Here is a 17,140-nt window from a genome sequence, read left to right as displayed (position 1 = left end):
CGAAACATACAAAAATTATTACACACGAGACAAAGCATCTGCAAACACATTATCAGAACCCTTTTTGTGTCTCAAATGTTTGGAAATCAGCAATCAAGTTAAAGATAAAGAATTATCAAAAACAGTTTTGCATTGTACCGGCTGTATTATTGCCAGAGTTTCTGATCAAGAACTCGTATACACATGAGCATGAAATAACCCCGGGAATCAACCGAACATCACTCAGATGCCCAAAAACTATCATATTAAAAAAAAAAAGAATGGGTGAATCTTCCCATTGAGAGGACATTTCAATCTGGTCCGGAGAGCACCGGCACACACAAGGTCAGCTGGGAGCCTGTTCAATGCTTAGTAACACCATGTTAACAGCATAGGGGTTATTCCAGTAGACCATGCCTAGCACTAACAGACCAGAGCCCTTTCCTAAACAGTCTTCACAGCACTAAGGTAGCTAACACCGCAGCACTAAGGTAGCTAACACCAAGGTACCGCACTAAGGTAGCTAACACCGCAGCACTAAGGTAGCTAACGCCGCAGCACTAAGGTAGCTAAACGCCGCAGCACTAAGGTAGCTAACGCCGCAGCACTAAGTAGCTAACGCCGCAGCACTAAGGTAGCTAACGCCGCAGCACTAAGGTAGCTAACGCCGCAGCACTAAGGTAGCTAACGCCGCAGCACTAAGGTAGCTAACGCCGCAGCACTAAGGTAGCTAACGCCGCAGTCACTAAGGTAGCTAACGCCGCAGCACTACCGCAGCACTAAGGTAGCTAACACCGCATGAAGAGCTTAGACAGGAAATTTGTACCTTGATCAGTTTATACCACCTTAGGTAACCCGAATGTCGTGAAGAACTTAATTAAGGCTTTACTCACTACCGGAGCTGTAATCCTTCTCAGAGGAATGGCTTAGGGGTATCTTGTTGCCATACACATAATTGTTAACAGAAAACTGGTTACCCGATTTTGTCTTCGGTAACGGTCCAACACAATCAACCACCACATGTTCAAATGGTTCACCTATGACAGGTATAGGACAAGAGGAGCGGGAGGAATAACCTGATTTGGTTTTCCTGTTATCTGACATGTGTGGCATGTCCGACAGAACTGAGCCACATCTTGTTTTAAACCTGGCCAAAAGAAATGTTGAAGGATCCGATCATAAGTCTTTGTGATTCCTAAATGACCAGACCACTGGTGATCATGAGCAAGGGATAACACATTTTGTCGAAAGGCTGTAGGAATCACTATTTGGTAAACAGCATTCCAATCTCCATCCGCGTCACCATGGGATGTCCATTTACGCATGAGGAGATTACCATCAAGAAAGTAAGCCACGTTCTTCTTCTTTACCTCTTCCATTGAGACAACACTAGAAAAACATTTAGCAAGCTTGTTATCAACCTTTTGGTTAACAACAAAAGGTTGACAACAAGCACAGTAGGAACGAAGGCTAGCCTCGCTGTCTCTGCCTCCAGTTCCATTTGGCGCATTTTGAAATCCATCTGCCGCTGTTCTCTTTCTGCCTCAATTTTACAAATTTCCAACTCTAACTGCCGCTGTTCTCGTTCTTTTTCAAGTTTACACATTTCTAACTGGAGATTTTCTCGCCTAATTTGGGCCCTCTCTCCCGCTTCAGTTGAAACTGTATAGAACGGACATCCCTTCTAGCATCACCAGTTGACATTGGGGAGAGCGGATCAAAACGGGGCAATGTGGCTGGAGCTTTAGCCTCGCCCTCGGTCTCAGACACCGACGGGCTTACAGGAGCAGCAACATCCCCTACAGGGGTAATAGGTTCAGGCAGCGGTAACACAAGCACCTGCTCTTCTAACAATACATTTAACACTAGTTTCTTAACCTCCGCCTTAACTAATTGTGCGAAATAGACAACGAATAATGGTCAGCCAAGGTCATTAAATCAACTCTTCGACATTTGTCAAAAAGCTCCCACGAAGGGTTATCCAAAAAGGATTGTAACTCAAAAGTAGCCATCTTGAACTACTACCAAACACAAGAGCCAACAAATAGCAAACACCGAACTAACCACACAATAACTTGCATGGGTGTCAGTAATGACAGTTCCCGGATGAGCTCCCACTTATGTTACGAATCCCTTTGGCCCAGCAGTCTAGGGGGATGGATACGAGACCCGTAACATAAATCATGCAAATTATAATCGTGACAAGTAACAGTGAGAACCAAAAACCACAGACAACTGAATCTACCGTCAAACTCAAAAGGTTTATTTTAAACACACGTAAGGGGTGTGAGAAAAGGGGCTGAGCTGGACCCAAGCAAAGAAACAATAAGCCAAAAATACCACTAAGCTAGACTAGCCTATTTCCACAACAGCTAGCTAACTACACCAAAAATACAGTGGGTGGTCCGCCCAGTTCTAACTAGGGTACTTAGACAAAGTATTCCTACGGGTAATGTATGCCCATGGGCGACTTGTCTTGGTACCCCCTTTTCCCACCAAACAACAAACAACACTCACAGGATTACCGGACAAATGTGACATGGTAGTTGCAAAAACAAATAGATCAATATAGAGAGAGGGACACAGGGAGATAGCGATTGGACACAAGCGCGATTGAGAGAATGAACACAAAGATTGATCACAGAGTGAGAATGAGCTAGAGAGAGAGTAACTGACTGGGGTTTTTAAACCAAGGGAAAGGGACTGTGATTGGGTGAGGGAAGAGGAGCAGGTGACTTCTGTTTGGGGACTGATTGATGACTGATTGGGGAGTGATGATTGTCACCTGTGAGGAGGAGAAGGAGAGAAAAAGAAATACAAATACAGGATACACACTACCTGTATCCGTAACACCAGAGAACACCAAGATTGGCAAATTCGCCACTGGTGCCCTGTGCTCTTCACAGATGAAAGCAGGTTCACACTGAGCATATGTGACAGACGTGACAGAGTCTGGAGACGCCGTGGAGAACGTTCTGCTGCCTGCAACATCCTCCAGCATGACCGGTTTGGCGGTGGGTCAGTCATGGTGTGGGGTGGCATTTCTTTGGGGGGCCGCACAGCCCTCCATGTGCTCGCCAGAGGTAGCCTGACTGCCATTAGGTACCGAGATGAGATCCTCAGACCCCTTGTGAGACCATATGCTGGTGCGGTTGGCCCTGAGTTCCTCCTAATGCAAGACAATGCTAGACCTCATGTGGCTGGAGTGTGTCAGCAGTTCCTGAGAGGAAGGCATTGATGCTATGGACTGGCCCGCCCGTTCCCCAGACCTGAATCTGTGACATCATGTCTCGCTCCATCCACCAACGCCACGTTGCACCACAGACTGTCCAGGAGTTGGCGGATGCTTTAGTCCAGGTCTGGGAGGAGATCCCTCAGGAGACCATCCGCCACCTCATCAGGAGCATGCCCAGAGGCTTGTAGGAGGTCATACAGGCACGTGGAGCCACACACACTACTGAGCGCTAATTTTGACTTGTTTTAAGGACATTACATCAAAGTGGGATCAGCCTGTAATGTGGTTTTTCCACTTTAATTTTGAGTGTGACTCCAAATCCAGACCTCCATGGGTTGATAAATTGGATTTCCATTGATTCTTTTTGTGTGATTTTGTTGTCAGCACATTCAACTATGTAAAGAAAAAGTATTTAATAAGATTATTTCATTCATTCAGATCTAGGATGTGTTATTTTAGTGTTCCCTTTATTTTTTTGAGCAGTGTATTTACGCTTGTATGTCTTCGTCGTCTCGCTCTGTTGAAATCTCCCCATCAGTCTGTGACGAATAGTTTGACAGAAAGTCTCTAGTTGTGCAAGTCTCTGGACCATGTCCTTAGTAGTTGTAGTAGGTTTTCCTTTGTTCTGGAAGTCTCTTTTAGAATGGATACATCAGACGTACCAATGGTCGTTTGATCGGGCAATGTTCTTCCCCTCTCATCTTCGTTAGAGTGGATCCTCAAAGGTACACACGCTGTGGTCCTCGGTCGAGTTTACTAGACTAAAGTACTTAAACAGCTGCAGACTGAATGTTCCGATGTAGTCTTTATCTTCTTAACTCAAGAGATTGAGGGTCTTACCATTTTCTGGTCTGGTAGAGTCTAACCATTTTACACACCAGTAGCAACCCTGTAAAGTAGAGGTCGACCGATTAATCGGAATGGCCGATTAATTAGGGCCGATTTCAAGTTTTCATAACAATCGGAAATCGGTATTTTTGGACGCCGATTTGGCCGATTTTTTTATTATTATAATATTTTTTTTAGACCTTTTATTTAACTAGGCAAGTCAGTTAAGAACACATTCTTATATTCAATGACGGCCTAGGAACGGTGGGTTAACCTCTAGGGTAGTGGGACAGCCAGTGAAAAATCAGAGCGCCAGATTTAAAACCACAAAATGTCATAATTCAAAGTTCTCAAACATAGGACTATTTTACACCATTTTATAGATACACTTCTTGTGTTAGGAGAGTACATCGACACAATAACCACACAGCCATTTTCTAAGCAACTAGCATGCATCACAAATACCCAAAACACAGCTAAATGCAGCACTAACCTTTGACGATCTTCATCAGATGACACTCCTAGGACATCATGTTAGACAATACATGCATTTGTTCGATAAAGTTCATATTTATATATAAAAATAGCATTTTACATCGGCGCGTGACGTTCAGAAAATATTTTCCCTCAAATACTGCCGGTGAATCAGCGCCACAATTTACAAAATACTTGTCATAAACATTGATACAAAATTAAACTGTCATTCAAAGAATTATAGATGAACATCTCCTTTATGCAAACGCTATGAAAGATTTCAAAAAGCTTCATGAGGAAAGCACTCTTTGCAATAATCTGAGTTCTGAGCTCAGAAAAATACACTAGGCTATACAGATAGCCGCCATCTTCGAGTCATCTAAAATCATACATTGCATTAGAAATATTCCCTTACCTTTGATCATCTTCATCAGAAGGCACTTCAAGGAATCCCAGGTCCCCAACAAATGTTTTGTTCGATAAAGTCCATAATTTATGTCCAAATAACTCCTTGTTGTTCGTGCGTCCAGTAAGCTACTCCAAGTGTAGAAAGCGCTCGGACGATGTCGCAACGAAAAGTAAAAAAAGTTGTATTTACGTTCGTTCAAACATGTCAAACGTTGTAAAACATCAATCTTTAGGGCCTTCAGAAAGTGAAGATTCAATAATATTTCAACCGGACGGTTCCTGTGTCTTGATAAAGGTTTTGGAACGGGAGGATCCTCCCTCGTGAACGTGCCCCAAGAAGTGATGTCACCCCCTGCCTCAACAACTTCCCCTCCTTGTCATTCGGGCTCTGTTCATCGTAGACGCTTCAAACAACTTTGTAAAGACTGTCGACATCTAGTGGAAGCCGTAGGAAGTGCACAATTATTACTACGTCACCGTGTATTCAATAGGAAACGACTTGAAGAGAGCCCATGCACCCAGATTTCCACTTCCTGGTAGAATTTCTCTCAGGTTTTTGCTTGCCATATGAGTTCTGTTATACTCACAGACACCATTCAAACGGTTTTAGAAACTTCAGAGTGTTTTCTATCCAAATCTACTAATAATATGCATATCCTAGCTTAATCCAGTTTAATATGGGAACATATTTTTTCTGAAATTGTCAATACTGCCCCCTAGCCCCAACAGGTTAAGAAGGCAGATTAGCGCTTTATTATGGACAGACTTCTCCCCTTCCTGGCTACTGTTGTTTCAATATGTTTTGACGATGACAGTTTACAATCCAGGGTTACTGTAAATAAGGGCCTAGACAGATGCCTAGGGGAATTCCTGATTCTACCTGGATTTTGTTGGAGAGGCTTCCATTAAAGAACATCTCAAGGATGATCAATGGAAACAGGATGCACCTGAGCTCAATTTCGAGTCTCATAGCAAAGGGTCTGAATACTTTTGTAAAGAAGGTATTTCTGTTTTTTACTTTTAATAAATTAGCAAAAATGTATAAAAACCTGTTTTCGCTTTGTCATTATGGGGTATTGTGCATAGATTGATGAGGGCAAAAAATATTTGATCAGTTTTAGAATAAGGCTGTAATGTAACACAATGTGGAAAAAGTCAAGGGTCTGAATACTTTCCGAATGCACTGTATATACAGAAAAAATATTTATGGCTGACACTGACATGGAGTGCTCCATGTTCCAGCTGGTAGCAGACCTCAACCTGGATGCAGGGAAATGTCCGGCAGGAATCCTGCCTTAGAGTATGGTTGTATCTATCTCCACCAGGCTCCTAGAAATCAGATGACAAATCTATTTAGTCAATTGAAGTCATGCCAGCCACAGGTTTTTTACAGGAGTGTTTTCATATCTTTTTTTTTCAGCACTTCACTTACACCTCAGTCAACTAACTGTGGTCTAAATTGAACAAAAACTTTCACACAGTTCATTCAGAAATCACCCATGTCTGTATTATTGAATAAACTTCTGAAGTTACACGCTTACAATTCTGCATGACAGAGAATAATATCATTTGTGGATCTATTTCTATCTAACCTTGTGAATAAACTCCAAGAACAAGTTGCAATTTAGCTAGCTAGCTAGCTTGCTAATGGCATTTATCAACATTATCAGATGGTTAACTAGCAAATATTCATTTTTTCCCCTTTCACATCTAAAGCTGACTGATGATGCTAGCCAGTTGATAGTAAAGCTAGGATGAATGTCAGAGGCGCGAGCTAGCTGGCTTTGGGAGTATCTCCCTACTGGAGGTAGAGGTGAATGAGCTTTGTGGTGAGGTGACAGTTCTGAGGCAGGATAAGGAGGAGCTGAGAGAGAAACTGGCAACGGTCGAGAGCATCATGAGGCGAGAGGTAGCTGACATCAGGCAGGAGCCACAAAGGGAGTTGTCAGCAGTCATATAATTTCTACAACACAGAGGTCAGTAACCAGACCCAGTACAACTCCTCCCACACCAGCACTTTACCCTCATCAGATGGGTCTGACCAGACCTCTCTAAGATCCTCACATCCCAGCCCCAGATCACCAGCGCCAGCGCAGCCATGCTGGGATCCTCAGGAGAAAGGAAGACAACGAAAGGCCAACTGTGGTCCCCATCCCACTCCATCCAAAGAACATCACTCCAGACACCACAGCTCACAACAGCAGCACCCAGGCAAATCACCCTATGGTCTTCATTTTATGTGAGTCCAATGGGAAATCTTTTAGAGAGAAACTGCAATTCCCTGTCATGTCAGTCAGAAAGCTATGGTGCCAAAGTGCCTTAAAGTCTGTCAAGCAACACATTATATGGTACCAAACATATGATTCACACGGGTACAAAGTATTTTGATGACAATGAGAGAACATATAGCTCCTGCAATTCAGCAAGTTGCAGCCAGAGCTGCTGAGAGATTTCATAACACCAAAATAACTGATACCAAAGACAAATTGTCTATAAATGGATAAAGTTCAGCACTGTTGCTACTCTCCCTAGAAGTGGCCGTCCTGCAAAGATGACTGCAAGAACACAGCGCAGAATGCTCAATGATGTTAAGAAGAAACCTAGAGTGTCAGCTAAAGACTTACAGAAATCTCTGGAACATGCTAGCATCTCCATTGACGAATAAACAATACGTAAAACAATAGAATGGTGTTCATGGGAGGACACCACGGAAGAAGCCACTGCTGTCCTAAAAAACATTGCTGCATGTCTGAAGTTCGCTAAAGAGTACCTGGATGTTCCACAGCGCTACTGGCAAAATATTCTGTGGACAGATAAAACTAAAGTTCAGATGTTTGGAAGGAACACAACACTGTGTGGAGAAAAAAAGCCCAGCACACAACATCAAAACCTCATCCTAACTGTAAAGTATGGTGAAGGGAGCATCATGGTTTGGGGCTGCTTTGCTGCCTCAGGTCCTGGACAGCTTGCTATCACCGTAAAATGAATTCCCAAGTTTATCAAGACATTTTGCAGGAGAATATAGGCTATCTGTCCGCCAATTGAAGCTCAACAGAAGGTGGGTGATGCAGCAGGACAACAACCCAAAACACAGAAGTAAATCAACAACAGAATGGCTTCAACAGAAGAAAATACGCCTTCTGGAGTGGCCCAGTCAGAGTCCTGACCTGAACCCGATTTGAGATGATGTGGCATGACCTCGAGAGCAGTTCACACCAGACATCTCACGAATATTGCTGTACAGTTTTGTAAAGAGGAATGGTCCAAAATTCCTCCTGACAATTGTGCAGGTCTGATCCGTAACTACAGAAAATGTTTGGTTAAGGTTATTGATGCCAATGGAGGATCAACCAGTTATTAACTCCAAGGGTTCACATATACTTTTTCCACCTTGCACTGTGAATGTTTACACAGTGTGTTCAATAAAGACATGAAAATGTAGAATTGTGACCTAGATGAAGATCAGATCAAATGTTATGACCAATTTATGCAGAAATCCAGGTATTTCCAAAGGGTTCACATAATTTTTCTTGCCACTGTAATTTAGCTCCCGACGAACAGTTCTTGTGCTGACGTTTCTTCCAAAGGCAGTTTGGAACTTGGTAGTGAGTGTTGTAACCAAGGACAGATGATTTTTACATGCTTCAGCACTCAGCAGTCCCGTTCTGTGAGCTTGTGTGGCCTACCACTTCGTAGCTGAGCCGTTGTTGCTCCTAGACGTTTCCACTTCACAATAACAGCACTTACAGTTGACCAGGGAAGCTTTAGCGGGACAGAAATTTGACAAACTGACTTGTCGGAAAGGTGGCATCTTATCCCCGAGTGGTGCAGCGGTCTAAGGCACTGCATCTCAGTGTTAGAGGCGTCACTACAGACACCCTGGTTTGTATCCAGGCTGTATCACAACCGGCTGTGATCGGGAGTCCCATAGGGTGGCGCACAATTGGCCCAGCGTCGTTCGGGTTTGGCCGGTGTAGGCCGTCATTGTAAATAAGAATTTGTTCTTAAATTCTTAAAAAAAATGACGGTGCCATGTTGAAAGTCACTGAGCTCTTCAGTAAGGCCATTCTACTGGCAATGCTTGTCTGTGGAGATTGCATGACTGTTCACTCGATTTTATACACCTGTCAGCAACAGGTGTGGCTGAAATAGCTGAATCCACTAATTTGAAGGGGTGTCCACTACTTTTGTGTATATAAAATGTATTTGCCTTACCCTTACCCTCATCCCTCTCAGTTTTTCAATTCATCATCTATCCATGGGGATTTGGCCGTTTTAACAGTCAGTTTTTTATGGGTTCATGCCTGTCAGTAACCGGAAGAAGCAATATCATTAATGTTTCAAGTGCAGCTTCAGGATATTCTACAGCAGACCAACAAGTATTTTTCACATTTTCAATACAGGAATCATTGCAATACCTCTAACATCTCTGGAGAGACCTGAAAATAGCTGTGCAGTGACGCTCCCCATCCAACCTGACAGAGCTTGAGAGGATCTGCAGAGAGGAATGGGAGAAACGTCTTAAATACTTGTCTGCCAAGCTTGTAGCGTCATACCCAAGAACACTCGAGCATGTAATCGCTGCCAAAGGTGCTTCAACAAAGTACTGAGTAAAAGGTCTGAATACTTATGTAAATCTGATACCTCAATTTATAATGCATTTTCAAAAAAATATGAAATATCTGTGAAATAACACATGGAATCATGTAGTAACCAAAAAAAGTGTTAAACAAATCAAAATATATTTTATATTCTTCAAATAGCTGTCCTTTGCCTTGATATAAATATTTTTTTACGTTCAAACGACTCTTCTGTAAGGTCGTGACTTGCGACATACGCCTAGTTTACTGAATCGGGTCACATATGCTGAGCACTTGTTGGCTGCTTTTCCTTCACTCTGCTGTCCAACTCATCCCAAACCATCCCAATTGGGTCGAGGTTGGGTGATTGTGGAGGCCAGGTCATCTGATGCAGTACTCCATCACTCTCTTTCTTGGTCAAATAGCCCTTACACAGCCTGGAGGTGTGTTGGGTCATTGTCCAGTGTCAACCAGCAAAGCACAGCCACACCATCACACCACCTCCTCCATGCTTCACGGTGGGAACCACACATGCGGAGATCATCCGTTCACCTACTTTGCATCTCACAAAGACACTAATGAACTTATCCTCTGCAGCAGAGGTAACTCTGGGTCTTCCTTTCCTGTGGCGGTCCTCTTGAGAGCCAGTTTCATCATAGTTCTTGATGGTTTTTGCGACTGCACTCTAAGAAATTTCTAAGTTCTTTACATTTTCCAGATTGACTGACCTTCATGTCTTAATGTAATGATGGACTGGCATTTCTCTACTTATTTGAGCTGTTCTTGCCATAATATGGACTCTGTCTTTTCCAAATAGGGCTATCTTCTGTATACCACCCCTACCTTGTCACACAACACAACTGATTGGCTCAAACGCATTAAGGAGGACAGAAATTCCACTAATTAACTTTTAACAAGGCACAGTTGTTAATTGAAATGCATTCCAGGTTACTACCTCATGAAGGTGGTTGAGAGAATGCCAAGAGTTTGCAAAGATGTATTTTGAAGAATCTAAAATATATTTTGTTTGTTTAATAGTTTTTGGTTGCTAAATGATTCCATATGTGTTATTTCATAGATTTGATGTATTCACTATTATTCTACAATGTAGAAAATAGTAAAAATAAAGAAAAACCCTTGAATGAGTAGGTGTGCCAAACTTTTTACTGGTACTGTATATATATATATATATATTTTATGTAAAACTTTTTTTTTTTTTTTACTATTGTAGGATGGCCAAAATTTGGGTGACTAAATCAATGGAGGCCAGAGAAAAAAAGTGGTCAAAAATAAGGAAGATGAAACAGCTTTGACGTCAGCTAGGCTGGGTTGTGTGCGAGAATGAAGGCTACCTGACAGGCTCACTTTCCCATTGAACTTGTCATCTTTCTTCTCGAATCCACAGGACATAAAATAATATTGAAGTAAGATAGATATCGATTTTCAGACATGACATGTGTGTTTTCATTTTAGTAAACACTGAGTATACAAAACATTAAAGACACCTGCTATTTCCATGACAGAGACTGACCAGGTGAAAGCTATGATCCCTTATTGATGTCACTTGTTAAATCCACTTCAATCAGTGTAGATGAAGGGTAGGAGACAGGTTAAAGGATTTTTCAGCATTGACCATTGTGACATGGATTGTGTATGCCATTCAGAGGGTGAATGAGCAAGACAAAAGATTTACAGTAAGTGCCCTTTGAACGGGGTATGGTAGTAGGTGCCAGGCGCACTGGTTTGTGTCAAGAACGGCAATGCTGCTGGGTTTTTTTCATGCTCAACAGTTTCCTGTGTGCATTAAGAATGGTCCACCACCCAAAGGACATCCAGCCAACTTGACACAACTATGGGAAGCATTGGAGTCAACTTGGGCCAGCATCTCTGTGGAATGCTTTCGACACCTTGAAGAGTCCATTCCCCCGACGAATTGAGGCGGTTCTGAGGGCAATAGGGGGAAAGGGGGGTCGCAACTTAATATTAGGAACATACTCAGTGTATGCGCTTCTTATTCATCCGAAATTCCTGTTATTTTTCAAAGATTTCTCACAAAAACAAGCTTATCTCTGTAAAATGTCAAAGGAGCACTGAGCTTACCGCAAGCTTTTTATTTTCAAAGCCTTTTACATTTAATTCAGCTTGTGTCATGCTAATTTACCTTTTTTGCAACCATCGGAAACAGCTATGAAGACGACCACCACAACATGACAAATCCTCAAAAGTTGGCGAGAAAGATGCCGCTCTGTCAACAAAGCTCGGTGCTTATTATCGGATGTATTGGGTTACGAAATCTAACTTTTTTGATATACTGTTAATGAAATGTTAGAGAAACCCTGAACAATTTAGAACATGAATAATCACATTTGTCTTGGTACAATATATGTTATACATTTAATCACTAAAGCACGTTTTCACCCACTGGGTGGACACCCTACTACCTGATAGTAATGATGATAATGTATTATTGCATTGCTAGACTAGTGCTTTTCACTAGGTGCTTTGCATTGTGCAAGACTCTACACAACCACCTCCGAGGTGACAGCTATTTTGGCCCAGGTCTCTCACCACACATCTCTATTTACAGAAGTTTGCTGGGCCGGCCATGCATTCCCCTGCAGGAGGAGGAGAGGGAGAGAGGGTGAAGAGTCCCTCCCCGTCTCGCTCTCTCTCTGGTTCCCATGGACCTGCATCTGGAACTGCTGTCTGTCCAGCACAGAGTCTCCCTCAAGCTGCTCAACACCTGCCCAGGTATGTCAGCAAGGCCTCCAGACAGATAGACCTCCACCATCCCAGAATGCTTTTCTTTCCCAAGACATTATCCTCTATTTCATCATCATTGAAACGTACACAAAACCAAACCTGTATCCCTCTCTTCTTAAGAGTTATTGTTGTGCTCATCATCTCAAATCTGCCATCCTCACTTCCCCTCGACCCATCCACTCTGTATGTTGTGTACCTTCCCTTAGCTGAGCTGCAGCAGCATGCTGGTGACAGTAGGAGATCTATGAGGCCCCCTGGTGGTGTGGAGATACCTGAGACCATGGCTAACAGCACCAGAGGAGGTGAGACTGAGAGCACTCACCCATGGCCCTGCACTCCATACTTTACATGGCTGCATGAGGTTCTCAGCTTTGACACAAGCAGTTGTGTATTTCAAGCTGATATTGTGCTTAAGTTTGACTACTTCATGAATATGTATTTAGGTAATGCATTAGTTATTTTACATTTACATTTTAGTCGTTTAGCAGACGCTCTTATCCAGAGCAACTTACAGTAGTGAATGCATACATTTCATTTCAAGCATTTTTTAAATTTTTTTTAACAATTTTGTACTGGCCCCCCGTGGGAATCGAACCTACAACCCTGGCGTTGCACACACCATGCTGGCATTGCAAACACCATGCTCTACCAACTGAGCCACAGGGAAGACTATGTGTCATAATCATAATGTGTTATAAACAGAAGATATTGCCAATTATTGTGATAATGAATGTGTGATCCCTAAAACCTCTGTTTACAGAGTCAGTGCTTCTGGAGCGGATCAGAAAGAATACGATCTCCAAAGCTCTGTTCCTGGTCCAGAAGGCTCTGCTGTCCCACAGGAAGGACCAGAACAGCAGCGCCACCAAGAGACTGCTAGAGGTAAAGACACAAAATGACATTGAAAATGTCAATTGAATATCATGTTGATTTTGATTTGATTTGATTTATTAGGATCCCCATTAGCCGATGCCAATGGCGACAGCTAGTCTTACTGTTGATATGACACATTATGATTGGAGACACATAATATCACAAATGCCATTCTATAAAAATGCTTCGCTTGTCCGTCATGTTGATATGTACATTACAAGAGAATGACTAATGCCTTTAATTGGTATACACAATAAATAGCTAGTTCTGCTAGCCTTACTTGAGGTTTGCCCACCATTGAGGTTTTCACCCATTCCTTGTATTCTCCTGTGTTGGTCACAGGAGGCTGTTGTCCTGATAGAGAAGGCAGAGGTGGAGGAGAGGAAGCTGTTCAGCTCCTCTGGTCTGTCAGAGAGGAAGGAGAGAGGAGGAGAGGAGGAGAGAAACACTAGACCTCCTCCTCCTATCCTCCTGTCCCGTACCTACCACTCCATGACCTTCACCCCTGCACCCTACGCCCTGGAGGAACAGGTGATAGGACGTCTACACTAAGCAGACACTCCTGTCTGGAGCAATCATTGTGTAGCCTACAGCATGAGGATGGTGATCATTATGATTGGGATCATGAGGATCATATCCAGAGCAACTGTCACTCTAAGTACAGTCTGAAGTAGGGGCAGTAATGTTCTCATGCTACTCTCATACTGTATCTGGGAGGAATGACATACTGTATGTCTTTGTGGATGCAATTTTAGGGATTCATATGATAGTGTTTTACTGTAATGATAGTATGGTAGATCATATTATATAGACAGTAGCATGTTGTCTCTCCACGGTGTGGTGCAGGTGTGCTGGTACCATATCTATGCACGTGAGGCTGAGGGAATCAACCTGAAAGTCAGACTAGGAGACAGCAACCTGGTGGGCACTGGAGACGAGGTAAGTTACTCTACATAATGTCTACTGACACCTACACAGCAAGTTCTCTCCTTGTCTGCTGCCCTCTTCAGGTACACATTTTATATTGCCATAGGTATGTATTACAGTTCTGTTGCTTTTCAATGCAGCCCCACCAATGTTCCCACAATTTGTTTTTAGTACAGGCCAAATTTCAGGTCTGCTGAGTGCAAACTTGAACGTTGTAAAAATTCTTGCCGCATGTTTACTGTGAACACTGAGGCTGTACCTGCTTTAAGTTAGTTTTAACAGTGGCCAAGTAGCCTACTGTGGCTATTTGATCATAATGTTGGCCTACCAGAGTGGCCTACCATCAAAAACTATGCTACAGTAGCAGCAAATGTGTGGTGTTCAATGTAGGCCTACATTCCAATAGACTTTTGAGAAAAAAAAACATGCAGGACTTGACATTAACCTGTTTATCCACTTGTCCTTTAGGCAAAGAGGTGACTGAAAATGTTTTGTTGTTTGATGAAAGAAACCACCTTACAAAATGTAATTAATTATTATTCCCATTATTACAGATAATCAGACAAATGATGCTGCAATCTGCCTATTGGCTACATAGCCGTCTCAAAATACAACACTGCCCCTTTAAGACATAAAAAAAAACTCTTCACCTGACTTGCTTTTCAAAGATGTCTGAAATGCACACATTTTGTGCTCTTGTAGGAAGCAACCACTCCCCCATTGTTGACTAGAAATGAGCTATAACTGGGCTAATAACTCACTAACTAGCAAAGAATATGAAAATGTGCACAGGTGGCTACATACAGCTCTCACTTTGATCTCAAAACAACCGCTTCTACTCATGACTGCTCATGCTGTAAACACAGTCCAGTTCAAAGTGAATGGCAGATCCATATATGGCAATGGCTATTTGCATATTATGGCCCACCGGTCTGTGTAGATTAAGGCCTGAGTCGTGCCTGTCAATGCAATAGAATCCTACTCCAATGCGCTTTGCCTACAAGAAAATCTCTCGCACTGAGTTTAGAATACTACATCTTGCATAGTTCGTTTTGCTTCGATATATTACATTGAAAGTGGCTAATATTGCGTTGGTTCGAGCACAATTCCCACAGTAAAGGGAAACGTTGATAGTGTTAACTAAAGGGAAAACTCTAGAAAGTTGAGTGAAGTTCAATCTCGTGCTTCTCTGCGTAGGCTGATATTTCTTCTGTGCAGCAGTCCAAGGGGAGCTGCGCGCCCACGTGCAGCTTAGAGGGAAAATTGGCCACCACTAATTATTCCCAAGACATCTGTACTCATGGTTGGCCTAGCTAGATTCATAGAAATAGAATGAATAGATTTTCATTCTATTTCAATGGCTAGATTTTTCATAAACTATCTGTCCCTGTGTTTCTGCCCAGGTTCCTGCATCAGGGGAGCGACTGCTACAAGTGGACTGCTTGGAGCCGAACCAGAAGTATGTGTTTGCTGTAGCAGCCTACGACGCCGGGGGTAAACTGGTGGGAAATGCCATTGGAGAGACGACCAGGCCGCTGCTAGCCTCCCTGCCTCTGCCACTGCTCACCACCTGGGCACACCTGGCACAGGTACTGAGGAAGGAATCCTAACTCGAGATACACACTCACACCTCAAAGATGTATCATGTAACATGATATTCAAATCCTGTAGCTGTGTTTGTCAATCAAAGACTAGAGAGAAAGTTTGGGTTATAGCTACACACACATCTCACGTTAGGATTCGGCCCTATATAAGGTCACCGATTTATTGAGTGTGTGTGGGTTACTCTATGTATAATCTGGTGACTGTAGGACCCTCTCTCCCTATCTGTGGTGTGTCCTATGCAGGCAGCGTACCAGACAGGGCAACACGCTCTAGCCAAGAGAGCCTGCAGTGAACTGTGGAGCCACTTCAACCAGCCTAAAGGTCTTCAAGAGCCAGGGGCCACTTTAGAGGGGCTAGCTCAGACCAAGTGAGGACAACACACTCTGACTGAGGACATGTGTTTGTTTGAGATACTTATTCCTCACATTTCTTTCTGTCATGGCTCTTGTTAATCTACCCTCTTTCACTCGATTTCCCTCTCCTTTTCTCATTCTCACCCCCCCTCTCTCCCCCTCCTCTGCAGGCTGCGTTTGGAGACTCTGCAGCGCTCCTCTCCTCTCCTCCTCCACCTCTTCTCTCCTCCATCCTTATACAGACAGAGATCCACATCCAGGAGGGTGCGCTGTTCTGTGACACCCTCAGTGACGGGGGACCACTCATTTGGGGACAGGTAAGTACACTAAGGCACTGTTTCCTAAATGGATGGCTCCTTTATGGTCATGGCTGAGAACATTTTTTATTTTACTTGGTGTCATAAGAAAAAGGGAAAGTCCAAGAGTCCCTGCGTGGGAATCACATGTGGTATTTGGATTTTTCAGAATGTAATATATGTGACTCTGAGTGAGAACCAAGCATGACAGTGATAGATGTTAGAGAGGGTGGTATGATGGCAGCTGTGTTTACTTTTACCCTCCAGGAGGCCAGGTTGGCAGAGTGTGAGCGGATGCTGGTGGCCATAGACCTGGCTCTCTGGCTGAATGACAGCAGCGCTGCCCTGCAGGCCGTGGTGGGGTGTTATGGCCTGCTGGCCCCGCTCATGTTTCACCAGATCCCAGCAGAGCCTGTTGTACAGGTAAGGTACAATAAACCTACTGCGCTCCTGATTGACTCTTGGCTCTGAATGACTCACTGTTTCCTGGACCCAGATTAAGCCTATTGGTGTACGTCTAAGCACCTTCGATGTAGATTCTCCATTTAGCATGCTTTTTAGTTGTTTTTGGAAAAATGTTGCCTATTGTTTGTAAATTATTGCTTTACTATTATGATTATCACATTGCTGTGCTGATCTTGTAAATGTGGGTGTAAACAGTATGTATGTCTTCCAGGTGCTGATGAAGTGCCTGGTGGTGCTGACAGAGATCTCAGAGTTGTAAAACAGAAACGCCCAGCCATCACCTCAGAGTCTCTTCTGCACATGATAGCCTGTATAACATATATGTTGCCAAGGTAAACATGTGTTTGTGTGTGT

General features: G+C 43.2%; 1 protein-coding gene across 2 annotated transcripts in view; it reads left to right on the top strand.

Annotated features, from left to right (window-relative positions):
- The window catches only part of LOC115155000 (cilia- and flagella-associated protein 54-like), a 35,252-nt gene extending 22,196 nt beyond the window's left edge, over positions 1–13,056 (top strand). For both annotated transcript variants that reach the window (XM_029701767.1, XM_029701766.1), the window contains exons 16-18: positions 12,092–12,255; positions 12,474–12,569; positions 13,028–13,056. In XM_029701767.1, the coding sequence (XP_029557627.1) occupies positions 12,092–12,255; positions 12,474–12,477 (168 nt within the window). In that variant the 3' untranslated portion in view covers positions 12,478–12,569; positions 13,028–13,056. The remainder of the gene's footprint in view (positions 1–12,091; positions 12,256–12,473; positions 12,570–13,027) is intronic.
- Positions 13,057–17,140: the final 4,084 nt, after the last annotated feature.

Source organism: Salmo trutta, chromosome 19 (assembly GCF_901001165.1).
Source record: "Salmo trutta chromosome 19, fSalTru1.1, whole genome shotgun sequence".
In the NCBI taxonomy this organism is placed as follows: Eukaryota; Metazoa; Chordata; class Actinopteri; order Salmoniformes; family Salmonidae; genus Salmo; species Salmo trutta.
Note: the sequence above shows the minus strand (reverse complement) of the source record. Positions and strands in the feature narration are given on the sequence as shown.